This window comes from Suricata suricatta, chromosome 17, assembly GCF_006229205.1.
Source record: "Suricata suricatta isolate VVHF042 chromosome 17, meerkat_22Aug2017_6uvM2_HiC, whole genome shotgun sequence".
Taxonomy (NCBI): Eukaryota; Metazoa; Chordata; class Mammalia; order Carnivora; family Herpestidae; genus Suricata; species Suricata suricatta.
Window position 1 is genome coordinate 9,075,450 of NC_043716.1, and position 27,578 is coordinate 9,103,027.

Below are 27,578 nucleotides of genomic sequence, written 5' to 3' on the forward strand. Positions count from 1 at the left end.
TGTTGTTGTAGAGTCTCTAGTTTATTATGAAAGGATTCTTCCAATAATATGTACACAGCAACAAAAATATCTGTTCACCATTCCCGCTCACACCCCCACCCCCACCGGCTTACCAGCAGTAACAGTGTTCCTTCGTGGCACCTACAGAAACTGCCTTTTCCCCAGGCCAGGGCCTCTTGGCAATACGCCTGGGGTAAGCGCCTCCATCCCCTGGCCTGTATGGACATACTGGACACATTCGAGGCAGGGTGGTAAGGCTCTTTAGCACAGTAGTCTATTCATTTAGGGTCACCTGACAAAAAACGTTCTCCCATGACTACGAGAGAATGCCATTCGTTCCCTGCTTACAGATGAGGACACCGAGACCCAGATCCGTGATCCTCCCCTGCACAAGCAGTACATACGAGATTTTACACCTCCCACCTGTCAGGTCCGGCCCTGAGACAGCAGGTTCAGGGGTGCAGCCTGGGCACGTGCAGAGGGCTCTGCTCAGGGACCTGGGCTGCAAAGGCAGCGGAGCCCTCAGACGGCTCTGACCAGTGTTCCTCTCATTCCTTCCCCCTTTCACAGCCGTGTATAACCAGATAGAAAACATAGTTTACTTGATGTATAATCAAATGGATATATTTTCAAGGGCCTACTTCCTACTTTAAAACTTCATGCTTGGGCGCTGGCACAAACCAAGACCATACTTCTGCTCTGTTACGCCTTAGGTCCCACACTGAGCTTCAGGAAATAGATAAGAAATATAACTCACCACAATCCCCCTTTGCCATGAGGCAGGTAGTTCTGCTCTTCCAGATATTGATAAAATAAATAAGAGGGTAGCAAACCAATGGATCAAAACCGTAGGGTAGAAATGCCTGGCTCAATCAGCACACACAACCGCCTCAGAGGCCAGCGGGCCCCTCCCCACCTACAGGTACACGTAGACCAGCACGGACAGCACCACACCACATGTCACGACGGAAAGCATCACTTGACATCTGTCCTTAGAGGTCAAAGTCAGCCAGGGGGGAGTCGTCTTTCCTTTAAAGAACAAAAGCGGCAGCACGCACTACTTGTCCTTCACCACAGCTAACTGACAAGACGAGAGTATCGAGGAGAAAGGGTTTAAGCCACTGATTTGGGTGCCACTGAGACTGGAAGAACCACTGTTACTTAAAATTCCCTACAACGAAAAGGGATTTAGCACTTCATAAAATTAAGTGAAAGGTCTACTTTTTCTTGACAGCTCGGCCAGCTCTTCCCTGATGTGCTGAATAGAAACCTCGTCTCTTTTCAGCTCTGCTTGCTTCAGCGCTTCCTGGTAGATCTCTTTTGCTTGTGCGTATCGCTCTATAACAACCCGGAGAGAAGGGAGAGTAAAGACAAATGTAGGTTTTCAAAGTGATTCCAAAAGATTCTGAAGAGCAAGCGCTGGTGCCAGTTCAGGTCTAACCTGCCGTGTGCTCATTAAGGGAGAGGCTGGGAGCTGGCGAGGGCGGGGGCCCCCCCTGCGGGGCGCCCCGGGTTCCTCCGGCTCCGTGTGTTCAGCAGGCCAGCGCAGCACGACACAGGTTACGTGAACTGAACACGAAGGTACTTCAACCAAACACGCATCCTTTCTAGCACAGCCAGCCAGCCTCTGAATCCCGAGCCCCTTGCCCTCCTGCAACCACTTCACAGCCGCGTAGACCCGAGGACCCCTTCCCTTCGGCAGGCTCCCGCTGCCCCCTACCTCTGTGCATCAGAATTGCAGCGAGGTTACTGAGCAGCATGTGTAGCTCAGGATGTTCTATCTGTCTCGCCAGGTCGGAGGCCTTTTGCACATACACACAGGCCTCGTCAAAGCGGCCCTGTGCGTCCAGGGTGGTGGCCAGGTCGCTCAGTAGCACGATGGTCTGTACACAAAAGAAAAAACAGCCACACAGATTTCATCTTAATTTGGAGCTCGGTAAACTGAATATTTGCTTAGCAGTTCACGTTTCCTAGCACGAGCCACAGACAGTGAGCCCTCAGCCTGTAACAAGCCGGCACGTTTATTGCTCACGCTGTACAGGGGCCGGCCTCTGGTTGGCTCTCGGGGATCCATACAGATCTACTGAGTGGGGAAGAGGGTAGTACTTATTAATGTAATTATCAAGTTAGAAGCACCAAGAAAAAATAATCGCAAGATGAAGCTGTAACAAGCTTTAGAAGGTCTGGCAATCCAGAGAAGTCAGCTTCCAGGACTTTATTTAATGTCATTTCCACTGGTAACTCTGACTCATCGAGAAGAACTACCTATATTACTGATTTAGGAAGATTCCCATTAAGAGTTTTTAAAATTTTGGTACTAAGAGAAGCAGACCCTACCTCTTCCCCTCAGTTCTAGCACTTGGTAATTTGAATTCCAAGTCTGTCTTATTCCTCAGTGACATTCCATTAAGGGGACTCTAACCTAAGTCCCTTTCCCGAAGAGAGTTCACAGCCCATTAACTCGCCCTGCCCATCAACCCGAGCCTTGGGACATGTTCGGTCCCCCAGCGGAGAGGTCTGTGTCCTGTGCTGGGGGCAACAAGCATTCTGACAAGTGATCCAGGTCTTCCCCCTAAGATTTAATTTGAGAGATGAGAAAGACAAACGGATGTCCATTCAATGTGCTCACTGTTCTCACAGCTCTGCAGGGTGCCAGTGGTTTTTACTTTGTAATGCAGTCCCTCTCTCCTTCCTTCTTTCTCACTCCCCCTGGCATTTTACCTGTGGGGTGAGGGAGACAAGAATCTTCGTATATTGACCTGTTCCTCTTAAGATTCTAAGGTTCACTATTACCAAATACTGTTGATGTGTACCCTGAAGGCCTGGAAGCTTGGGGGCGCCTGGTCAGACCTACCTTTTATAAAGGCTGCTCTGCTGGTGAACCAAAATGCATGCGAAATGCTCTGGATAACTGATCAGGGGTCTCAAATCCTTTTTTAAGTAATGCCCAATGTGGGACTCAAACTCTCGACCTCAAGACGAAGAGTCATGTGCTCTACTGACTGAGCCGGCCAGGTGTTCCCCAAGCACTTTTGGAAACAAGTAGCTGGGGGCGGGCAGAGGAGGGAACACCTGGTACCATCTGCTGCTGATCTGTCCCCAGCGAGGTGGCATTTCCCACCGGAAATATTGAAGCCTCTGTCTTACAGTTTCCCTCTGCTTTCCTCCCTTACCTGTGGGTGTCTCTCTCCTAGTACTTCTTCAGAAATCTGCAAAGCTTTTTCATACATCCTCTGCGCCTGCGCCGGCTGCTTGGAGAACAGAAGGTAGCGGGCATAGGTGTCTAGGCACATGCCGAGGAGGAGGTGCGTACTGATCCTCTCTTCCACTAAGAAGGAAAGAAGAGTGTTGTTGACATATAATGACAATGTAGAAAGTGAGGCAGAGAACTGGCCGGGCTTTCTTAACAGTACGCTTCTTACCAAGGCCCACAAATATTTTCACAGTAGTATCAGACCCCCCCCGAATGGTTCCAGTCATTTAAGAAGTACTTCTAACCTTACACTTCGTTACACAAAGGTGACAACTTAGGTGGATCCTCCTCTAAACTGGTCCCCTCACACCAGGAAGCAATTCTCAGACACCAGCAGGTGTGCAAGACTTCACTCACTCGGGACCCTGTGTGTGCAGAGATTGCGTCGGACTCCACAGATTAAGGGTTAGGTCCTAGCAGACTGCAGGCCCCTCCTCCATGAGGCACTAGTCACACACAGCCCGGTGCCTCTGACCTCCGACTAAGGACACCAACCGCGATTCCGGGTTGTGACCTGTGCTGCTCAACAACTGGCTGTGAATCAGAGGGTCCCCCCAAAACTCCCTCCTTCGGTTACATTAATTCGCTAGAGCAGCTCACAGAAACATTCTACTTGCTAAACTAGTTTATCATAAAGAGCTAGAACTCAGGAAGAGCCAGATGGAAGAGAGCACAGGGTGGGGGCCGGGGGCGGGGGGTGGGGCGGGGAGCTCCTATACCCTCTCCCAGAGCACCATCAGCCCGGACGGAGTCTGTGAGCTTGGTCTTCTGTGGTTTTGCAGAGGCTCCATTACATAGGTCCTGGTGAGTGAATCATTGGCCACTGGCCACAGATTAAATTTACAGCCCCTTCCCCCTTCCCCCACCCCCAAGGTCAGGGATGCCCTGGGACTGAACTGCCAACCCTCTAAGGACAGGGCTAGAGCTCTTCACAACCACCTTTAGGTGTCACTAACGTAACAAAAGACTGCTTGATCATTCTCACCACTTAAGAAATTCCATGGGTTTGGGGAACTCTGAGCCAGGAACTGTGTGTGGGACAGACACCAACTGAAGATGTGACCTATATTCTGGTCATGTGAATGACCCGATATATCTAAGAATCACAATACCGCAATGTCCAATTAAATGTTGAACTTTCCCCCACATTTCAAGTAAGACCTTGAGTCCACATATCAAAGCATGGAGTATTATTTTCAGGTTTAAACTGTATTTAGTAGAAACAGGTAATGATAAATTCTAAGAATGTGTTAAGGTATGGGGCAAATGAAAGAGTTTTGAGGGGCAAAAGTGGCTATGCAGCTGGGAACAGAAAACACTCAGAATCCTAAACTAGAAAGTCACAAGCCAAACTGAAAGAACAGTTAATCCATTTTTTGAAGACTAACATAATAAAGGCTGCAATGATACAGAAACTCTTGACAAATCACAGTACTGACTACACAGTATCTGAAAATGAACAAACTTACAACATCTGATGCCACATGAACACGGCTCTCAAGAACAGGAACTTGCACAAGTAAAGACCCAGAAGAGAGGATACAAATAATGGAGAAATGGTAATGACCCAGACTACAAGGAAATTCTGCAAACAGCTCTGCTAAAAGTAAATCTTTACAGAAAGAGCTTAAAAAAGAGTTTACCTCATATAAACGTATGTAACTAAACTATCTCACACACAACTGATGATGGAAGGTTGGGTTTATTTACCAGCAAATCCACATGAAACCCCTTTCCTTCCCTAGGCTCAAAGTTTCAGAAAACTTACAAGTGGCATAGAGAATTTGAAGAAGACTATGTACTGAAGAGCAGGATGACCAATTATTGAAGAGAGAGTTTCAACAGGACAAAGTAGTTGGGGTGGGTGAAAACAGCTATTACCACACTATCAGAAAGCAAAAGTTCAGAAACAACGCAAAGCAGAAAGCCAGTATTACTTGCTTCGACTTAATTATATGCAAAAGGTATATAATCATGTTAAAATCAAACTAGTAGTTTTAAATAGGTCACCTTACAAATGTATTTTTAAAAAACATAAATGAAACTTATTTCCCTAAATATCAAAGTATATGTAAATTTATGGATAAATATAACCAACATAAAAAATGCAAACAAAATGTACAAACCCCACATTTCTCCATTGGAAGCAAATACTGAAACAAAATATCTAACTATGAGCACTCTATTAAAAACGCTGAGCAACAGCTTATGTAACCAAGCGGCAGTTTGACATTAACAGTCCTGAGACAATATGAGAAAAGGCAGTTAAAAATGAGAATAATGAAACAAATCTTTGTGTTGCAAGTACAAAGGTTCAAGATAAAGTTTTAACGGTGAGAAGATTCAGAACTAAAACACATGTTCTTTGAGAATGTTTAAAGACAAACTATTTACTATATACCAAATATAACAAATCAATGTATAATTATGCCAATTCTAGAAATTCTCTGCCTCAAAAATGATTACTGACTCATATTTCTGGGACTTCTGTTCTCTTTAACTAGAATGGAAGAAGACATAGGAAAGCATTTTAGAAATAATGAGATAAAATTTCAACTGTAGTAATTTTTCATTGTTAAAAACTGCATTCACATTCATGTTACACACTATAATATAAAAAATGAAAATATTTTTTGGAGAATCTACTTCTCTAAAAACAAAACTAACAGAAATAAAAGGCTCCATAATAAAACCTTCAGCATACTGCCAAATTAAGAGAAATCTTCATAGCTTTCATAACGTACAAAAAAGGGCACCTGGGTGGCTCGGTCGGTTAAGCATCTGACTTTGGCTCAGGTCACGATCTCATCATGGTTTGCAAGTTCGAGTCCCACATTGGGCTCTCTGCTGTCCATACACAGCCTGCTTTGGATCCTCTGTGCCCCTCTATCTCTGCCCCTCCCCCACCTCTGCTTGTGCTTGCTCTCTCAAAAATAAGCATTAAAAAATTAATAATGTACAAAAAAGTTTCTTTTCTAAGCAGTAACAATATAGTTTGTGGGGACGGGTGGGTGGCTCAGTTAGCTAAGCGTCTGACTCTTGATCTCAGCTCAGGTCATGATCTCAGTTGTGAGATGGAGCCCCATGTCGGTATACACATGCTCTCTCAAAATTAAAAAAAAATAATTTCTTAAAATATTAATATAAAAACTGCCACAAATTAGACAAGAACAAATCAGCCAATGATAGCTGAGAAATACACTGTGAATCTGAGAGGGAGGCCGTATTTATTTCTTTAATTCTTTTCCAAAGATTATTTCTAACCAGAGAAAAAGACAAGCTACTTCAAATCAGTCCATGAAACAAACAAGATTCATCACAGAAATTTTTACTCAAAAGATTAGCAAATGGAACCGTTGGCTGCACTAAGGAAACAGCAGGCAGCATTTACTCCTGGATGAGCGTACTTAATGTGGCAACATGCCAAGTTAGACCTGTGTAAGAGCAGACTCAAAGGAATGGGTAAGATACTGGTTCCAAATTGAGGCTTTTAATTCCAGTCATAATGACTGATTATCTGAAAACCCTTATGCTTCAAAAGTGAGATAAAGGACATCCTTTTACATGCACAGCTGAGCTCCCAAGAGAAGGAAATTCCAAGGGCCAAACAATAAGAAAAAACTCCACAATAGAAGTATGGGACTTGAACACAAAAACCCGGTTCGTGCAGGGTTTGTGGCATGGCCTGAGTGTCTCTGTAATCCAGAATTGCGTTCTTGGGGCCCCTGGATGGCTCAGCTGGTTGAAGGTGCAACTCTGGGTTTCTGCTCAGGTGACGATCTCATGGTTCGGAATTGATCCTTACACTGGGCTCTGGGATGAGAGCGTGGAGCCTGCTTGGGATGTTCTCCCTCTCTCTCTGTCCCTCCCTCACTTGCATGCTCTCTCTCAAAAACAAACAAACAAACAAACAAAACAAGGGTGTCTGGGTAGCTCAGTCAGTGGAGCATTCGACTCTGGCTCAGGTCATGATCTCACAGTTCGTGAGTTTGAGCCCACGTCAGTCTCGCTGTTCTCGGTGCGGAGCATGCTTCAGATCTGCTGTCCCCCTCTCTCGGCCCCTCCCCACTGCTTGAGCACTCTCAAAAATAAACATTTTAAAAGTAAAGAAAAATATTTTAAAATAAAAAAAATAATAAAAGAATTGAGTTCTTCGGCTTTGGCAAATCAAGAGAATTACATTTGAAGCCCCTTGCATAAAACCAAAATGACCCTTGTCTAGGCTCTGTATGCGCACCCGCATCGCCACCCCCTCCGCACCACGAACCACCAGGAAACCTGCATGGCCCAACTTAGGATCTAGATGGGAAAAGGACTACCATGGAAATCTCCAATCACAGGCCTGAGCCACAGAACTTGAGGTCTCCATTTATGCATCTGTTTAGGCTTGGACCTGAGTGCCTGGAAGAGATGAGACCCTTCTATCCTACAGATAAACCCTGGTGAAGATGAATTTATAATCCAAACGTAGTAGGATGAAAATCCACCATAAGTGAGAATCGGCAAACAATAACAAAGGAGGCCTCAAGAATTTTAGATAATCAACTCATCCAACAACGTAACATAAACTGAGGAGGTTTAAAATAATTACTTATATGTCCAGTATGATCCTCCTGGAGCCCTGCCCCTACTCGTCCCGGGCTGTACTTCTCTTCCGTCAGAGACTGCCACTTGGCTTATTACCTCGCATTCTTCAGTTTTATCATCGATCAGGCCTTTCCCAACACCTGCCCTGCACACACATTCCCTCACGTACACATCTGCGGAGCACTCAACGGTCTCTGGATGGATCAACCATTTACTGGATAGCGTTTGGTTTTGTGTTGTTTCAGAGAGTGTGGGGGAGAGAGAATCCAATCAGGCTTCACGCTCAGCATAGAGCCAGATGCCGGGCTCGATCCCACAATCCTGGGATCGTGACCTGAGCTCAAATCAAGAGTTGGATGCTCAACCATCTGAGCCGCCCAGGCGCCCCTACTGGAGAGTGTTGTGATGGTGTTTTTCCTCCACTGGAAATTAAGCTCCAGGAGGCAGCACCTTTCATTTATTTATAGCTGCCTCTCAATACCTTCTAGTAATGCGTCTGGCACATAATAGGTATTCAATAAATAATTTCTTGGGTGATTGCCTGAATGATCAAATAAAAAGAAAGAATTAAAAACATAAAGGTATTGAACTAAAGATGGAAAAGATATAATGAAACTAAAAACTACAGAACTGAACATCACTGTTGCTCCAGGAATCTATGAAATCTCAACAAAGACATCATCACAAGTCAGTGAGAAAAGGGTGATCAATAAAATAGTCCTAAGCTACAACCCTAGCCATGAAAGAAGGAAAAATTCTTTCACTACTTCACATTGTATTTAAAACTCCATGTGAAGACTAAATGTAAACAGAAAATATTTCGAAGAGACTATCTTTCTGACCTTAAAAAAGTATTTGATTAAACAAGACACAAAATACACAAATTATAAATATAAGTTTCTGTATTTTGCTCAAATAAAGAACTCTTACATATTATTAAGAAAAAAACAACTTTTCAAAAAAATAAACAAAAGGATATAAAGAGACAATTTTCAGGGCAGGAAATCAAACCACACTGATAAGCAATTTGATAATTCCTTATTACTCTTAGGAATAAACATGCCTTTGTGACAGGAAAACTGATGCTTTCGTATTGACTTGGATAAATCTCAAAATACTGTGTGGAAACACCGCAGAAACAAGCGTACAGTATGATACCATTCATATAAAGTTTGAAAACATACTCACCCCATTGTAATAAACAGGCCTAAGACCGATAAAGATGAAAACTGAATTCAGAATAGTGCCTCCACCAAGTAGGAGCCCACCGGGGTTCAAACTTAGAAAACAGAATTCTGAAGCACACACGGTAAGACTTAGACTTGACAAAACTAAGGGGAAGGCATACAGGCCATCTGTTAAAGCTGCTACCCTTCATTTTTAATTGAAATCTTTAGAAAAAAATCAGAATAAAGACACAGAATTAACTTTTCTCAGTGGTAGGACAGTAATATGAACATACATCAGAGGAATTCCCAAAATACAGACAGGAAAACTGAGGGAGAGGAAAACCATACAGAATAGAGAAGAGAGAGGCTAGTATACCGGTAAATCACATGCCTGAATAAAGGACCAGATCAAGCAGAATTAGAGCAGGAAACAAAGATGTACTAGAAGCTCAGGAGAGTGGAATCTTAGAAATGAAGGTTCACTACAGACCAGGCAATGTTCAGAGAGAGACCGAGCCCCCCAGCCTCCGCTAGTAAAACTTCGGGCTCCTACAAAACAGCTGGGCAGGAGCAAACAGGCCACCTACAAAAGGCAGCAGAGCAGCTGGCTGCAGAATTCTCTGCACTAAATCCCAGTAAGTCTCCAGATTGTCGAGAAAACACAAATGGGGAAAAGACAGGCCGAAGAATGTTAGACTGTACTCATCTCACAGAAGAAACGGAAAAAACTATTTTTTTTTTGAGTCAAATACATCTAACTGGAAATTTTAGGTCACCCCTAATAGAACTGATTCCTATGAAAACCCTGAAACTGAAAACCCTATGTATGCCTTCTTTCCAAACCCTAAGTGGAAGCTGAGTGAGAAAAAGGTCCCTCTAAGAGGGACCTGAGACCAAAGAAGTGACAAAATGGAAAGCATTTTTTTAAATGCAAAAATTAGGGGACCCCTAATTGTGAGTTCAAGCCCTGCATCAAGCTCTATGCTGACAGCTTGGAGCCTGCTTTGAATTGTGTGGGTGTCTCTCTCTCTCTGTTCCTCCTCCACTCATTTTCTCTTTCTCTCAAAAATAAACATTAAAACAATTTAAAAAATAAAATGCAAAAATGAGACCAAGTATCACTCTCAATACTAATTTTACATAGGCTTTGAGATTCTGTATAACAAGACAATGACATTCAGATTAAGTTTTAAAAAATCCAAACACAGTCTTCTACAAAAGACACACTGAAAACAAAATGACTTAGAAAAACGTTAGGAGTAAGATACAGTCAACAACGTAATTGTAAAATTTGTGACAAATACCATAGTTAGGACAAAAAAAATCATTTTTCAGTTTGAAAGGATAATTCACAATGAAAATACCTACCTAAAACTGTTTAAGCAAGAATAAAAGCATGTATGAAGAAAAAGCATACAAAGCCAAATCATTTTGTCAGAATTAGACAAAATCAGCAAGGATATAGGACTTGAACAATACTATAAACCAGCTAGATCTACAGAATGTACAGAACATTCCACCAGATGCACATTCTGCTTAAACGTACATACAGCAGTCACCAGGACGACCACACACTGGGCCATAAAACTAGTCTCAATGAATTAAAAGGACTGAAATCATACAAAGCATGTTCTCTGACCGCAATGGGACCAACTTAACAGTGAACAAGAGGGAAATATTGGAAAAAACAAACATATGAAAATTAATCCACACACTCCAAAATATCCAAAGGATCAAAGAAGAAATCACAAAAATTGGAAAATACCTTGAAATAAAGAAAAATGAAAACAACACACCAAAATTTTGGGTCGCAGCTAAAGCAGCAGAAGGAAACTTATAGTTGTAAACACCTATACTGTATTAGAAAAGAAAGCTTTAAATCCACAACCTAATTTTCCACCTAGAAAAGGAGCAAAATAAACCCAACCCAAGCAGGCGAGAGAAACCAAGGAGGAACCAAACAGTCGGGAAGGTCCAACATAAATTGAGTGGTAAACACAATGACAGAAGGGCCAAGCCATTAACAGAAAGTGCATCACAGTCCGGCAGACAGGAAGGACTTAATGAGGGCCGGCCACCTGAACCCGACAACTCTACACGGTAGACACAGGTTCCACGGTCACTCCCGTCTTACTGACGAGGAACCCAGAAGAGAGAAGTCCCGTAACTTGTCTGGAGTCACACTATGAAGAAGCGGAAGAGCCAGAATTCAAACTCAGGCTCCGAACTTCGAACATTCAGGACATCAAATATGCGACCAAAATTATTCCACTTTCTGTTTTGATTACCTAAAATATGAAAATGAATGAAACTTTCGGCTCAAGCAGAGGAGGAGAAAGGAACAGTGAACAAAAATCTCTTGCAGAGAGGAAATAAATCCATGAAATAAAGAATTGGGAAAGGACTATGATCTCAGAGTACTGTCAATTGTGCTTTAAAAATATAATTCCGGGCACCTGGGTGGCTCAGTCAGTTGAGTGTCTGACTTTGGCTCAGGTCATGATCTCAGGTCCACGGGTTCAAGCCCCGCATCGGGCTCTGTGCTGACAGCTCAGAGCCTGGAGTCTGCTTTGGATTCTGTGTCTCCCTCTCTTTCTCTACTACTCTGTCTCACAAAAATAAACATCGAAAAAAAATTTTTTAATAATAAAATAAATAAAAATAAAAATATAATTCCATAAAGTTCCTTCTAGGAAAATATAGGCCTCCAAACTTCTTTCACCCATGCATTCATTTATTCAAGATATTGAATTAATTTATTTATTCATATTTATTTAATATTTAAGTAGGCTCCACACCCAACCTGGGGCTTGAACTCTCCACCCTGAGATCAAGAGTCACATGCTCTGCCAACTGAGCCAGTCAGGAACCCCTAGTCAAGATATTTTTAATTTTTTAAATGTTTGTTTATTTTTGAGACAGGGAGAGGGGGAGGGGGAGAGAGGGAGAGGGAGAGGGAGAGGGAGAGGGAGAGGGAGAGGGAGAGAAAGAAAGACACAGAATCCGAAGCAGGCTCCAGGCTCTGAGCTGTCAGCACAGAGCCCTATGCCAGGCTCGAACCCACAAACTGTGAGATCACGACCTGAGCCCAAGTCAGATGCTCAACCAAATGAGCCACCAGGTGCCCCTCAAGATATTTACCAACATTGTGTTTTTGCCACTGACTTAGACACTGAAATCAAATCAAGAAAATGGAAGAAATTTATGGGGCGCCTGGGTGGCTCAGTTGGTTAAGCGTCCAGCTTTGGCTCAGGTCATGATCTCACAGTTCGTGGGTTCGAGCCCTGTGTCGGGCTCTGTGCTGACAGCTCAGAGCCTGGAGCCTGCTTCGGATTCTGTGTCTCCCTCTCTCTCTGACCCTCCCCTGCTAGTGCTATCTCTCTCTGTCTCTCAAAAATAAATAAAAGACAGAATAAAAATTTTTTTTAAATGGAAGAAATTTAAACGTATGAGTAATCAAGGAAAGAAGAACAGGATGCCAGGGAAACCCCTCTACAGGAGATCTGGCTCATATGATTTCCTGGATCCTACCACTTTCTTCAAATAGATCACTCCATGTGATAGCTCATATGTATTCCAGAACGGGAAACAAAGAAAGCATACCAATTCATATTATCACATTAATAAAACCTGTGATGATAAGCATAAGAAATACACTGCAGATTTCAAATAAGAAAATATATGTAAAGTTCTAAATAAAATATCAGCATTAAATACTATGCTGAAGTACACTTAACAACTAATTAGTAGCAAGCCTGGTTTGCCCTACATATATAAAAATAAATCTTTTCATAGTTTGGCACCAAATTAAATATAAAACAAAGCTGTCCAACACCACTATTATTTAATGTTGCTCTGAGGTCATAGGCAATGAACTAAATTTTAGGATGGGGAGAGACACAGAAGATCTAAAAGAAAACATCATGATTTCTTAAACGTAAAATTATACATCCAGAAATAAGAGTATCAACAGAAAAGGAAATAGTAAAGTGTCCACTAAGAATCAAATGTAACAGAACATCGACAGGAAAGAGTAAGAGCCAGGCCAGGGTCCTCACCGGAAGGACCCCACACAGGCAGCCTCCCCACGCCGCACTTCACTTGACCGCACTTTGCAGGCGGTGCATTTTTTACGAATTAAAGGTTGTGGCCACCCTGCATGGAGCAAATGTATCGGTGCCATTTTTCCAACAGCACTTGCTCATTTTGTATTGCTGTGTCCCAGTTTGGTAATTCTCACAATATTTCAAACTTTTTCATTATTATACTTGTCATGGTGACCAGTGATCAGTGATCTTTGATGTTACTCCTGTAACTATTTGGGGGGCACACAAATTGCACCCAAACAGGACAGTGCATACCAGATGGTGAACTTAGTGTGTGTGATCTGAGAGCTCACCTCCGGGCCTCTCCCCCCTCTCCCCCTCCCCCTGCCTCTCCCGGGCCTCCCTATTCCCTGAGACAAAACAGCAGTGAAATCAGGCCCGCTAATAACCCTACAATGGCCCCTAAGTGTTCATATCAAAGGAAGAGTCCCGTGTCCCTCATTTTGAACCAAAACCTGTAAATGAGCATTTCAGAAGCTGAGACAGGCTGAAAGTTTGGCCCCTTGTGCCAAACAGCTGGGTTGTAAATGCAAAGGAAACGATCTTGAAGGAAACGTGCTAGTCCGGTGAACACACAAATGATAAGAAAGTAAAACAGCCTTTTTGCTGATGTGGAGAAAGGGGGGTTAGTGGTCTGAACAGAAAAAGGTCAGACCAGCCTCAGCGCTCCCTGAAGCCGAAGCCTAATCCAGACCCAGACCCAGACCCTAATGCTCCTCAGTTCTGTGAAAGCTGAGAGGGAGATAAGTCAGAAGCTGACAGGGGTTGCTTCAGGAGGTTTAAGGAAAGAAGCCGTCTCCATAACATAAATGTGCAAGGTGAAAGAGCAAGTGCTGACGTAGAAGCTACAGCAGATTATCCAGAAGATTCTAGATCTTACGATAATTAATACACGGGGTACCTGGGTGGCCCAGCCCATCAAGCATCCAACACTTCATATCAGCTCAGGTAGTGATCGCTCAGTCAGGAGATCGAGCTCCAAGTCAGGCTCCACGACGAATCAGAATCCCTGCTGGGAATCTCTCTCTCTGCGCCCCCCCCCCCAACCCCCCGCTTATGCACTTGCACACGTGGCTCACTCTCTAAATAAATAAACTTTAAAAAAAGATAATACACTATACCAAGTAACAGATTTCTGATGTAGATTAAACAGCTTTCTATTGGATGAAGATGGCACCCAGGAATTTCATAGCTATTGAGAAGCCAATGCCTGGCTTCAAAGCCTCAAAGGACAGGCTGACTCACCTGGTGGGGGCTAATGCAGCTGGTGATTTTATGTCGAAGCCAATGCTCATTTGCCACTCCCAAATGCCTAGGGTCCTTAAGAATCACCTTAAATCTACTCTCCCTGTGCTCTAACAGTGGAACAACAAAGCCTGGAATGCAGCACATCAGTTTACAACATGACTTACCGGATATTTTAAGTCCACTGTTGGGGCCTACTGCTCAGGAAAAAAAAAAAAGATTCCTTTCAAAATATTCTGCTTGTTAAAATGCACCTGGTCACCCAAGAGCTCTGATGGAGACGGACAGAGATTAATGTTTTCATGCCTGCCAACACCACATCCGTTCTGTAGACCATGGATCCAGGAGTTAATTCTGACTTGCAAACTGGGCAAACTGGAAACCTTCTGGAAAGGATTCACCATTCTAGGTGCCATCAAGAACATTTGTGATTCACGGGAAGAGGTCAAACATCCAGTATTAATGGGGGTTTGGAAGACGTTGATTCCAACTCTACAGAGGACTCTGAGGGGTTCCAAGGCTCCAGAGGAGGCAGAGGGGACGGAAGCGGCAGGAGCCTGAACACTGAGGCTGCGGCCTCAGGATGAAACCCGAATGGACAAGGAGGGGCTTCGGCGGACGAGCCAAGGAAGGGGCTCCCCGAGGTGAGATCTACTCCTGGGGAAGGTGGCGTGAAGACTGTCGAAATGACACCACGGGGCTTAGAATCGAACATGAACTCAGTGGACAGAGCAGCGGCAGGGTTTGAGGATCGACTCTCATTTTGAAATTAGTTCTACTGAGGGTCACATGCTATCAAACGGCATCCCGTACCACAGAGAAATCGTTCGTTAAAGAAAGGATCAATCAATGCGGCATGCTTCACTGTTGTCTTCTACTAAGAAATTGCCATGGCCACCCCGACCTTCAGCGACCACCTCCCTGATCAGTCAGCAGTAGTCCACACTGAAGGAAGACCCTCCACAGCAGAAAGATGACAACTTCCTGGAAGTTCAGATGATGCTTTTTAGCAATGGAGTATTTTTCAATTAGGGTATATACATCTTGAGGGGTATGTACATTTTTTAAACATAATGCTATTGCACATGGTAAGCCTAAGTTTTATATGCACTGGGATTGCGCTATTTGCTTTAGGGCGGTGGTCTGGAACCAAACCCCCAATACCTCTGACGTGTGCCCGTGCTGCAGGGACAGTGCACTGGTGACCTCTTGCTAGCACACCTGCTCCTTCCGGCATCCACTCTGGTCTCCTGTGATTCACCCGGGGGGTATCCAGCCTCAGTTAGGAAGGGATCCTGGTCAGTTTTAGAGAATCATGGTAATCCCACTATTCCTGTTGAGGACTGGGTTCAAAATACCATGTAACCCAACCCAGCCAATGAGAAGTAAGGGTAAACCTACTTGGGAACTTCTGGCAAAGATTACCTTGATTCTAAGAGAAACACCAAGAAGTTTCCTTTTCCTCTGCACGTTGCCATTTCCAGATAAAGTTCCTGGGACCTAATATGGTCACGTTTCAACCACAAGGGAAAGATGAAGAGAAAGCCAAGATACACTGCGAATGAGTGAGGAGGGATGGAAGGAATCTCCTTCTTCAGGATTTCAATGAGCTGTGTGTCAAGTAACTCAACAGCCTACCCCTTTTCCATGAACTTCCAGTTCCGTGAGAGTTAGTGCCCTAATGCCTAACTGAAATTCTGTGCTATCTGCAGTGAAATGCTAACTTATTCAGAAAGCTATCTCCCCAAACTCATTGAAAAATATAATGCAAATCTAATAATTTAGTCTCAAAGCATTTTGGGGATTTGACAAATCTAAAATGTATGTAAAAACCAAACAGAATGGGAGGAAATCTTACGAAAGACGCATGCGTGAAACCTGTTTTACTGTATAATTCAAACGTATGCCACCATATAACTCGAACAACATATATTGTTATAAAAGTCATCTGATGAATGAATCGAGCGGAAAACCCCATGAAAAAACGCAAGCATATCCTAATTTACAGTAAGTTCGTAACGACAATAGATTATCATCTTGATGATAGTAGTGACGAACTTCACACCAAAATTAACCGCAAATATGTTAAAAAGTGACAAGTTAACCCTGTCTAGAAATAAAGAAAAAGTAAATTAAAAAAGATGAGTGAATATTTATCTGATTTCAAAGTTGAAAATTACCTTTCTAAGCATGAATCAGCTCCAGAAGAGTGGGGACTTCTGCCTCACTTGCCTCTATCGAATCCTAGAACCCTGGCAAAGCACAGCTACTCAGTATGTATTTAAAATTAATAAAAGCAAGGGCACGTGGGCACCTGAGTCAGTTACGCATCTGACTCTTGATTGCAGCTCAGATCATGATCTCATGGTTTGAGTTTGAGCCCCCCATTAGCGTCTGTGCTGACAGCTTGGATCCTGGATCTCTCTTTCTCTCAAAATAAATGTTCACAAAATCAACTTAAATTAATAAAAGCAAAGAACATACACATAAATTATTTCAGATCTAATTCCAAAAAGATTAAAGACATGTGAAGTCATACTGTGTGATGCATTCATATAAATTTTAAAAAGAAACCCACAAAAACCAAACAAGATGCAGCAGAACAGTATCTCGGGGCTGGGAAGGAGAATGGGAAAGATACTGTTAGTGTTGGGTCACTGCCTGTTCTCAGTATTCCTTAAACTATACAAATTATAGTTTCAGGGTTTTTTTTAAATGTTTTATGTTTATTTGACGAAGAGGGAGAGTGTGAGTAGAGGGAGGGGCAGGGACAGAGGGTGAGTGCAAGTAAGGGAGAGGTAAGAAAGAGAGGAAAAGAGAGAATCCCAAGCAGGCTCCACACTACCAGTGCAGAGCCCCATGCGGGGCTTGAACTCACGAACTGCGAGATCATGACCTGAGCCGAAATCAAGACTCAGACGCTTAACTGACTGGGCCACCCAGGGGCCCCACACACATTTTTTTTTTTTTTAATTAAAACAAACAAAAAAATCCAACGCCCTGAAATCTATAGATACAAGTAAGGGAAAAGAAAAAACCTGACAGGAAAGAGTTAATAATACTCTTACAAAACAGCACCAGTAAATGACTAACCCCACTGCTTAGCAAAGAAATGCGAGTTAAGGCATCACTACCATTATCCGCAATCTGGCAAAGGTTATAAAAATCAAGGAGGTGTGCGGAGAAGGGGCACACTGCAAAAACAATGGCTGACGCTCGAGCACCTGCGAAGTGCACTGTTCTAAGTGCTTTATGGATATGAACTCATTCAATCTTCCTAACGGGCCTACAACAGAATTCTGCTCTTACCCCCATTCTGAGGCTCAAAAGAACCCAGGGCTTAATTAATCGGACCAAAGTCACAAAGCAAATAAATGAGCAGAACCTGAAAATGTAAATTAATACATTCCTTTCAAGGGCGGTTTTGCAGTATTTGTCAACAAGTTTAAAATGTGCTCCTCTGACCCGGAACTTCTGTGCTCACAACCTGTCTCAAAGAAACTTACCTATGTCCCAACAGAAGACCTCGCTTTCATGCGGGCACACCATCCTGGACTGAACACATGCTTTCATTTCTCTCCTCCCTCCCAAAACATTACTAAATTCAAAGTTAAAGGATGAAAAAGATAGAAAGTTACAAGGAAAAGCAAAGTAGAGATGACAAAGATCAAAAGCTGTGGGAGACGACAAGCAAAGAAGAAAGCGGGAAATGACTGAGCGCAGGACAGAAAGACGGGGACAGAATGCCACAGACCACAGTGCCACCGAGAAGGAAGGCAAAAGCTACCAAAGCCCCAGAAAAGCTTAGGAAATTAAGAGCAAATACTACGATTAACAGAAGAACTTGTCAAGCACATAGAAAGCAACAAAAAAATGTAGGAACTGACTTCAGAGAAAACAAAAAGTTGTACAAAACAAAATGCTTGGCACAACAGCTAACACTGTATTTTCATACTAATATAGACACAACCACAAATGTTGTGTCTAAATGTTCCCTTTTCTGTAAGCTAACAGATTCTAAAAATAATAATTCCAGAGATACTTTTATATGTTATTTAGAAATATAAAGGAAAATACCAGACGAAATTGGTTAAGAGTTGAAAATTAAGACATGGCAAGGAAATGTTGTTTTTAAATTATATCTTATAACATTCTCTGACTTTTTATACTACACAGATAAGAAAATAATTTTTAAATGTTTCAAAAAATTACAGAATATCCAGAAAAACACATGTAAGACATTAATGCTCTATAAATCTACCAACCAGAGGTAGTCACGGTCTATACTTTGGTATCATTCAGTCCTGCTCTATACCTACATCTATACTGGACTCCTCCTAACTATACTGCTTAATTTTGTTTGTGTACTTCCTCTGTAATTACATATATATTTATAATATGAGAAACAAAATGAGTACCCTAGACCAAATTTGTACATGAGCTTAAGTAATACACTTTTGGGATAGAGTCAGGTAAATAAAAAGCATATAAATTTGACAGTGTATGTACTTTGTTTAAAATTGAGTGAAAATAGAGGTGCCAAGGTGGCTCAGTCGGTTAAGTTTCTGACTCTTGATTTTGGCTCAGGTCATGATCTCACAGTTTGTGAGTTTGGCCCCACATGGGGCTCTGTGCTGGCAGTGCAGAGCCTGCTTGGGATTCTCTGCCTCTCTGTATATATATTTAAAAAAAAAAGTTGAGTGATAATATAGATTTTTTTAGGAAAAATAAGATTAAGAATAATGTAACATTTTCTTTATTGCAGGTTACTAATAAAAGGTAAATGTAACATTTATAACAGAAATTAGTTTGCTCTCTCCAAGGAGAGTTCCTATGCCTGGAAAAAAGTGTTTTCACAATATACTACTAAATTAGAAAAAAAAAAAAAGCATATACAGCATGATCCCTTATTTCTTAAGATGTAAACAGCACAGAGTGGAAGCAAGCCTAGAAAGATACACACCAAAGAGTAAAGAGTAGTTCTTTCTTTGTAGTATTATGGATGATCTTTGTTATCTTCTTCCTAATGTTTTCCTTAATTGTCTTCAATGCACTGGTCTTACTTTTGGGAGTCAGAAACTTCTAAGGAACTGTCTATAGTCAATTCTATAAATGAAAGACAGCAAGACAGCAAATTATTTGATAGCTAGCTCATATTTATATCTCTTGTGTATTCCCTCAAAGCCTCCATATCACACTGAAACTTTACTTGGGGCCTATCTGGTCTTCTGTGCCTACATTCAACCAGAGCCGAGCCTGTACTACGTGCCAGGCCCTGCTCTAGTACCAAGGATTTAGCAGTGAACAAATGAGCTGAAATCTCCACTCTTCTTTGCTAGGGAAGACAAATACTAAAAACACCTGGAACAAAATATACTTTTAGTGACCATACAAACATGCGCACAGTGACCATACAACACACACACACTCTCTCTCTCTCTCTCCTACTTTCAAGTAAAGGATAGGTGGGAAGAGATGATTATTTTAGTTAGGGTAGGCCTTCTGAGGAAGTGATACCTCAGCAGAAAACTGAATGAGAGCTGGCCAAAGATATGGGAGAAGAGGCTAGGTGGAGGGAGTAAGTGAGAAGGCCTTGAGATGCCAGTGAGCTTGTACAGAACAGCAGGAGCAGTGTGGTCGAAGTGGGGTAAGCAAGGGGGAGAGCAGCAGTAGACGATGTAGAAGTAGGTAGGGGTCAAATCATAGGGGCCTTACAGGTCCACACAGGGTTTTATAAACGTGATACTAAGGCACTGAGGTCTGAAAGCTCATTCTGCCTGGGGTATGGATAACAGACTGTGTAAGGGAATGCAAGGGCAAGGAAGCAGGAAACCCTTGAGGAGACTATTACAGGTGTTCAGGCAAAAAACAAGACTATCCTGAACCAAAGTAGTGGGGCAAGAAGATGACATATGATCTGATACGGATATATTCTGATGATTGATCCAATAGAACTTGATGAATTTTTACAATCAGGAATGAGGAAGGAATCACAGGCGATTCTTAGGCTCTTGGCTAAGCAAGCAAATGGACGCTGGTGCCCTTCACTGACTGGCAGAGAAGCAAGTCTGTGAGTGGCAGGAATCAAGAGACCCATTTCAAACGTGTTAAGTGGAGGCGCCTGGGTGGCTCAGTCGGCTGAGCGTCTGACTTCAGCTCAGGTCATGATCTCGCTCATGGGTTCAAGGCCCCACATCAGGCTCTGTGCTGACGGCTCAGAGCCTGGAGCCCGCTTCGGATTCTGGGTCTCCCTCTCTATCTGCCCCTCCCCTGCTCATACTCTGTCTGTCTCTCTCTCTCAAAATAAATAAACCTAAAAAGAAAAATCAAACATGGTAAGTGGGAAATGACCATCAGACATTCAGGTCAAGATGTCACATAAATAATCTTACCTAGTTTATGTCTGCAGTTGATATGTGAGCTGGGGATGGGGATGTACAACCGATATTTAAAGGTGTGGGACTATATGTTATCTCCTAGGGTGTGAGCCCCAAAGTCTGCTAACTTCAGAGGTGGCGAAGGGGAAAGTGAGTAATGGGTAAGGTGTCCCAGAAGCCAAGCGAATAAACCAAGTCCCATAGGAGATAGTGACCACCTGGGTCAGAGCTGCTAATAAGCGGAGTAGGTAAGATAAGGCTTGAGAACCGGTGACCTTGACAAAGGTGGCTTTGGTGCAGTGGCAGAAGAGAAATATGGGCTTATGTTTAAGAGAGAATTGGAAGACAACTGAGTAAAAACTCTTTCAAGTCCTATTTATTGCTTTAGGGACAAGAGCTGACTGCTCTTTATAACATCCTGTAGCTCTTGGCACGGAGTATATGTGAAGTAAGAATTATGGACTAGGTGTTAAATCTGGTAATTCCCAGTATTTCAAACCATATTAAGAAACCCAAGCAGTCGAGAGCTAGAGCTTCCTGACCACCCCATTTTGTTCCTAAAACCGTTCTTTGTGCTCTTCCCTCTTCACTGAGGATGAACTGCAAAATCCGGTGTTTCTCCTCAGCTTTTATGACTTGGTTCGTATTTGGTACCAAAAGGTAATTGCGACTGGTCGCTGAATCGAGAGAAAAGAAAAAGACCTCTCCTTTCTGCTCCCCAACTTTCCAGAGGTTATATATAATAAAAGTCAGCAAACAAGTTAACCACCAAAGGGTTACACAAACAAACAAACATTGGTCAAGTTATTTAAACAAAACAGCTTGTCCCAAACCCTCTGCTGAGACCTTAAAAATCGCCACTTTAATCCCCCAAACGGCTAAGTTGCCCCCCCCACATTCAGACACCTCTCCCTTTAGCGCAGAACCATGAAGCTCTGAGGCAAAAAGGCAATGTCCAGAAAACAGTCAGGTCTCCCTACCTGACAAAATGTCTTCTGCTAATTCCTTTTGTCTTTCAATTTTTTCCTCTAGGGTTGAAATGCAGAATTCATAGCCAGCAAGAGCAAATTCCTGTCTGTAAAGCAAAGATCAGCAATCGGCTGTTCACCTTTTCACAAACTCCTCTTTCATTCGCATTTTCCCAGCTTGGGTTTGAATCCTGTGATTAAGGGAAGTGAGATGGGAAGCATCCTCTCCCACACATGGTTTCAGGTGAGTCCGTTTCTCCATTTGGGAGACTTAAACCGGCTCCAAGTAATACTATTATGAACAGAGGCTGAGGCCGCCTGCACCAAGGGTTCTAACTACTGATCTCACGCAATTTTTAGAGAAGCTTATTAGCTTTATTAGCTTTCCAACCTGTAGGACTTCAATGAAAGCTGCTTCTACATATGTGGAATTCCTAGCCACGGCACTAGAAGGCACTGAGCCTGACTCTAATCCTGGACCCTCAGTCAATTGGAGAGGCTGACTCTGGAGAGAACCAGTTATCAGCTGTTGGTTTTTTACAAAGAGATGCACAAACACTACAGAAATTCCTTCTCCTTCCAGAAGCTGGCCTCTGGTTCTTGCCTCCTGCTATGGCTCTAGTTTCTCAGCAAAATGCCACCAGGAAACTCACCCCTTCTTCTCCAGTGCTTTGCCAGGGGAGAAGACGTGACCCCGCCCTTGTACTCTGTTCTCAGAACAGAAGCTTCTTCAGACCCAAATCCTGGCAGGACGGACCCTATCCACAGGACATGGGCAGGGGAAGGCTGCTTACTAGATGCTTCTAGTCAGAGCAAAATGCCTATTAACAATTCCCCTACTAATATCAGCCTTCCTAAGCCCCGAGTCTAGTTATAAAGCTTCTGGCCTCATGCTTCTCTTGGAAGTTCATACCCCATCGACATCCAGGCCTGCGTGTTACTCTTCTGAAAGAGACTGATCCTAGCTGCCAATGCTCCCCAGCACGGGCCAACCTCAAAGCTCCTCCAAAGACTTGCAGTCAAAGGCCCTCAGAAGCTCTGGCCTATCTAGTGTCCGACCAAGTGCAGGGAGAAGAGCCAGGTTCTGCTGAGAGTGAAGGAGCGGGTGACCAGGGCAGCAGGGACCAGCGCCAGGGCCCCTGGCCTCAGTGAGCATTCTTGTTACAGCATTAGGTGTGAGGTCATTCCAAACTTCTGGTACCCAACTACCGTAACAGCTAAAAACCCAAGGAAAAGCTCACCTTAGAGCTTCCCTTCAATGTACTCTCTCTCTCGAGTTGTTCTCTGCTTACACCCTAGGTGTTTCTCCTTTGAACTCCGCCTAGACGGGATGAAAGGCACCAGGCCTCACTCATACGTGGTCCTGGGACCTCTGGCACACATCCACGTTATTTTCCAAAGCCTTTCCTGTGAAGCATGAAGATTCTCCTTTATAAGATTTATAGACTCACCTAGTACTTTTAAATTAGCACCAATTTCCTATCCTACTTATCCAGAGGTCACTTCTCCACTCCTAGATCTTTCTCCTTCTTAAAACCTGCCTACCTGATCACCTTTGCGTGCTTTAAAACAGTGCCCTCTGGACTAGCCACGAGCCACTCCCACGCCAACTCCCTCATCATTCAACTAAGTGTCTAATTTCCTGGTTTTTGATACTCCTTTCCAAAATGGTTTCCTCAAAGTATATTATCCCCAACAACTTTGATGACACCCCCTCCTCTTCTAGGAAGAGCTAAACTTCTAACAGTAACTTCCCTTCTTGGTTCACGCAGGAACAGACGTTTGATTAGCTTTGTCACAGCACAGCTAGAGGCGGGAGGGCTGTATGCCCCACTCATGAGTCTACTGGAAACAGCAGGGCAAAACTTGGGGAAGACTAAAGATTTCAACAAAGAGGGAGGGAACCCTCTGAATGTGACACCTAGTGTTTCTGAGACCCATGACTGGAAGGTCAATGAAAATTACATAACATCCTGGGGCTAAAGTTATCTGCCCACATCCCAGCTCCCTAGTGGCTGCCACACGTAGATTCGGGCTATACTTACCTATTTTGAGCAGCATAGATACTGGCCAGCTTTAGAGAGATTTCAATTATCGCATTGTCTTCCTGTTGGGAGAAAGAAAAATGAAGAAAATTCACAACAAGCTAAATTTCCTCATGGATTATTTCTGATGAACATCTAGACTGACTTTGGCCTCAAAGCCGTAGCCTTTATCCTTTAGGAGGAATTAGGCAACTGAATTCCTCAACAACCGTGGTTTTTGCAGGAGTGAAAGACTGGTAGTTTCTATAGAGGTCCGAGGTGGAAAAAAAAAATAATACACCTTTTTTTCACCAAAGCACATGTTGGGGGCCGGGTGGAGTTTCCAGGAAGCAAACATATTTTGAAAACTGCTTCAGCTGGGGCCCAATCTTAGGCAATGTTCTCACCTGTTGCATGCCCCCTCCAAGCAGGTAACTCATAGTTGCTTTAAAAAGTTTCTCCGCCTAAAATCATAAGGAAAAGATTTTTCTTTTACTTGGGCCCCACTATCTATGACACTGAATTCGAAGTACTAGTAATCTTGTAAAATGCTAATCTCTCGTAAAACACAACACACACACACAGAAAAATACCCTTGTGACAGGAAAACAGACAAGACTACCAAGACCCCACATTCTCTGGGCACCTTAAAAACTATCCTGTGATGAGCAGATACCGACTACAGAACTTAACTTTTCATTCAAACCCTACTGTGGCAGAGACTGCAACCTGTCCCCTAATTATCCACTCCCCTATCTTTTCAGTTGCAGGATCTTTTCCATTTTAACAGGTCAGCCTCCTTAACGCCTAAGTGCAGTCACATGATGGAAGTTTTGGCCAAGAGATGCAGGTAGGAGGAATGGGAACAGTTTCTAAATCCTATTTTATAAGGAAGCCGCCTGCCGCTTCCCTCTGCTTCCTTCCCGGCAGCGGGAGGCGAGCCAGCTCACCTGTAGATGAGAATGCATCTTAGAAGGAACCCAGGGGCACCTAGGTGGCTCGGTCAGTTGAGCATCTGACTCTTAATTATGGCTTGGGTCATGATCTCACTGTTTGTGTGTTCAAGCCCTGCATCCGCTTCGGTGCTGACAGTGCAGAGCCTGCTTGGGATTCTCTGTCCTTCCCCCACTGGTGGGACTGAGCTCTCTCTCTCAAAATACGTAAACTTAAAAAAATATATAATAATAATAATAATGCAGGCTTCTGGACCACTTCATGGAGCAGAGGTACCTGCCCTTCCTTAGTGTAGCTACCTGTGGAATAATGTTTTAAAAAGAAATACACCTTCTTGTTTGAGTCACTCCATTTTGGGGACTCTGTTACAGCACCTTCACCTGCACCCTTACTACAGAGGTCCCTTGAAGCTAGTCCTTCACAAATTCAAAACATCACAAAGTGATTTACTTACTTACATTTTCAAGCTGACCCCGTATAAATGCTAAGTTGGCCATCTGCAAGCAAATTACAAATTGTTTTTCAGTTCAGAGCACCGTGTTCTACTTATTTCAAAACCTTTAAGCTAATGAGTCCCTTTTGGTTTTACCCTCTAAATTAAAAAACAGTTCAAAGAGAAAGGTCTGGCACTAATGTGCTAACATGAAAGTATAGCAATGCTGTGAATGTAAATAGTTCCACAAGCTTTGTTGATGACAAACTAAATCTAGATCCAGTCATCGCTGAAGAAACAAGTACTAATGTTTTAATTTTCAGTCTGGGATTTAGACTTCATATAAGTGACACCCCAAGAGTAATAAAATTTGAAACCAAAAGAAAACTCAGTAAAAACAAAAACCAAAGAGCTTCACAACATCCTGCAGGGCAGGAGTGTAAATGAGGAGAGCTAACAACCCTCCTCTTGCATCCCCCCTTCATCTTCAGTGGCTGAGACTGGTTAGAAGAGTTACCAAATCGTAAGTGTAAGTGATGGCCTTCCTGTTATCGCTCTGATAGGCAAGACGGAGAGCGTCATGCAAAATTAGCTCAGCCTCTTCTGGCTCATCTTTCATGATGCTCAACTGAAAAGAGAAAACACAGAAAATAACGGAAAATGAAAGGTAAAGAAAGCAGATGTATGCGCTAGCAGACAGAAGTGGATATGGCTATACGTCCCCACACCCAGGAGAAAGCTAGCCACTCAATTCACCAGTTATCGAACTCCCACTATGCGTCAGGATTTATGTCTACAATAGTGACAGAAGGGTCAGCTTCCCTTGCAGCTATGTGTGGCCATACGAGAAAGATTTGGAATGTGAGCAATTTTACAAGGAATGTCATCATATTTTATAAGCTGCTTGCCCTACATCATTTTCTCTTCCTACAGGCTAGAAGTCACATGTGGAACGAATAAGCTTAATGACAACTAATAATAAAAGCTACGAAGAGAAGTAAAGGGAGGAACAGTAAAAGGTCTCCTCTAAATGGGAGTCAGAGAAGCCTTCCAAGGAAGTGACAGTTTAACTGCGGCAGGAAGGAAAGAGCCAACCAGGAATTATGGGGAAAAGTTATGAGGGGAAATGACCCACAGAGCAGGGGATGAACAAAGGCACTACAGGCTGAAGAGAATGGTCTTCAAGAACCATCCAAGAAAGGAAAGGAAACGGATGTGGAGTGAAAACAATGAACCAGAGGATTATTGCCAAATTGGTGGGCAAGGAAGGGAGCGTGGCATAGGTTCAGGGTCTTACAGGCCACGGTAAGGAGTTTGGATTTTTACATGCAGTGGGAAGTCACTCAAAAGAAGTAACATGACCCAATTTATATTTTTTTAAACAAGGTATTCTGATGGCTACATGGAGAGTAGATTGCAGGGGTGGGGGCGGAACAGGGTGGGCAAGACGACTTGATGGCTGACGGTGGCAGTAAGGCCTGTGTGATACCAGAGGAGGCAGAAACGGGACAGATTTCAGAAATATTTTAGATCTGGGGGCAACAGGATTTGTGGCTGGGCTGTAAGTGTACTGAGAGGCAGTGGTAAGGTACCCAGAGTTCTAAGAATGACTAGAAGGTTTCCGGGCTGAACGGGGTAGATGGTAGCAAAGAAAGACAGACGGTGAAGGATTGTGCAGGGGAGGCCATTAAGATCAAGAGTCCGGCTCTGGGCTCTCAAGTCTGGGGGACAGGTGAGCCTCAAAGTGGAGCCAGGGTGTCGGTAGCACACTGCAGAACAGGAATATAAATTCGGACGTCGTTGAGCACCGAAGCGGTAGGGAGCCCCGTGGAAGCGAGGAGCTAACCTGAGGGGAAAACGGGAAAGAATGTGGACACACAAGACATTAGAAAGATCGGAACCAAGCCGTGGACACCGAACACCGAAGTGCATTTTCAGGACGCCACGTTACGTGTAAAATTCTCTATGCCAGTCCTTTCGGCCTGGCTGGCTCCCTGACTGAAAAAAAAAAAAAAAACAACAACAAACACTTCTGCTAATTTTACTCGGACAGAAGAGCGATGCCTCCGGTGCCATCACCATCTGCACCGGAGACCGCAGCGGTCTGACTGCAGGCTTTGGAGTCTGACAAGCCTGGACGGATGCCAACTCCCCCCCACCCAACATGACCCATCGAATTTCGGGTAATTCTACCCTCGGAGCCTCCATCCGGTCTGCGGGGACAGGAGCGCGCACCGCACACCCACCAGGCCAACAGGCCCCGCTCACAAAGGCCGCCTCACCTTGGCTCGCTTCAGCAGCTGGATGATCTCGGCCTCGGTCGCGTCCGCCGCGCCCTCGGCGGCGGCCCCGCCCGCTCCCGGCCGCTCCTCCTCCGCCGCCGCAGCGGGCCTCGAGAACCAGGCGAGCGCTGCGGGAAGGGGCTCTGAGGTCACCGGGCCCGGCCCGCGCCCAGGTCCCCG

General features: G+C 43.7%; 1 protein-coding gene across 1 annotated transcript in view; it reads right to left on the reverse strand.

Moving 5' to 3' along the window:
- TTC19 (tetratricopeptide repeat domain 19) overlaps nt 1–27,578 on the reverse strand; it is a 27,829-nt gene continuing 251 nt past the window's right edge. The window contains exons 1-9 of the mRNA XM_029928102.1: nt 27,399–27,578; nt 25,634–25,744; nt 25,142–25,180; nt 24,137–24,193; nt 23,751–23,812; nt 21,718–21,812; nt 3,174–3,328; nt 1,721–1,883; nt 1–1,338 (exon numbers count right to left, since the gene is read on the reverse strand). The exon at nt 27,399–27,578 is cut by the window's right edge and continues 251 nt beyond it. Coding sequence (XP_029783962.1) covers nt 1,205–1,338; nt 1,721–1,883; nt 3,174–3,328; nt 21,718–21,812; nt 23,751–23,812; nt 24,137–24,193; nt 25,142–25,180; nt 25,634–25,744; nt 27,399–27,578 — 996 coding nt within the window. The 3' untranslated portion in view covers nt 1–1,204. The remainder of the gene's footprint in view (nt 1,339–1,720; nt 1,884–3,173; nt 3,329–21,717; nt 21,813–23,750; nt 23,813–24,136; nt 24,194–25,141; nt 25,181–25,633; nt 25,745–27,398) is intronic.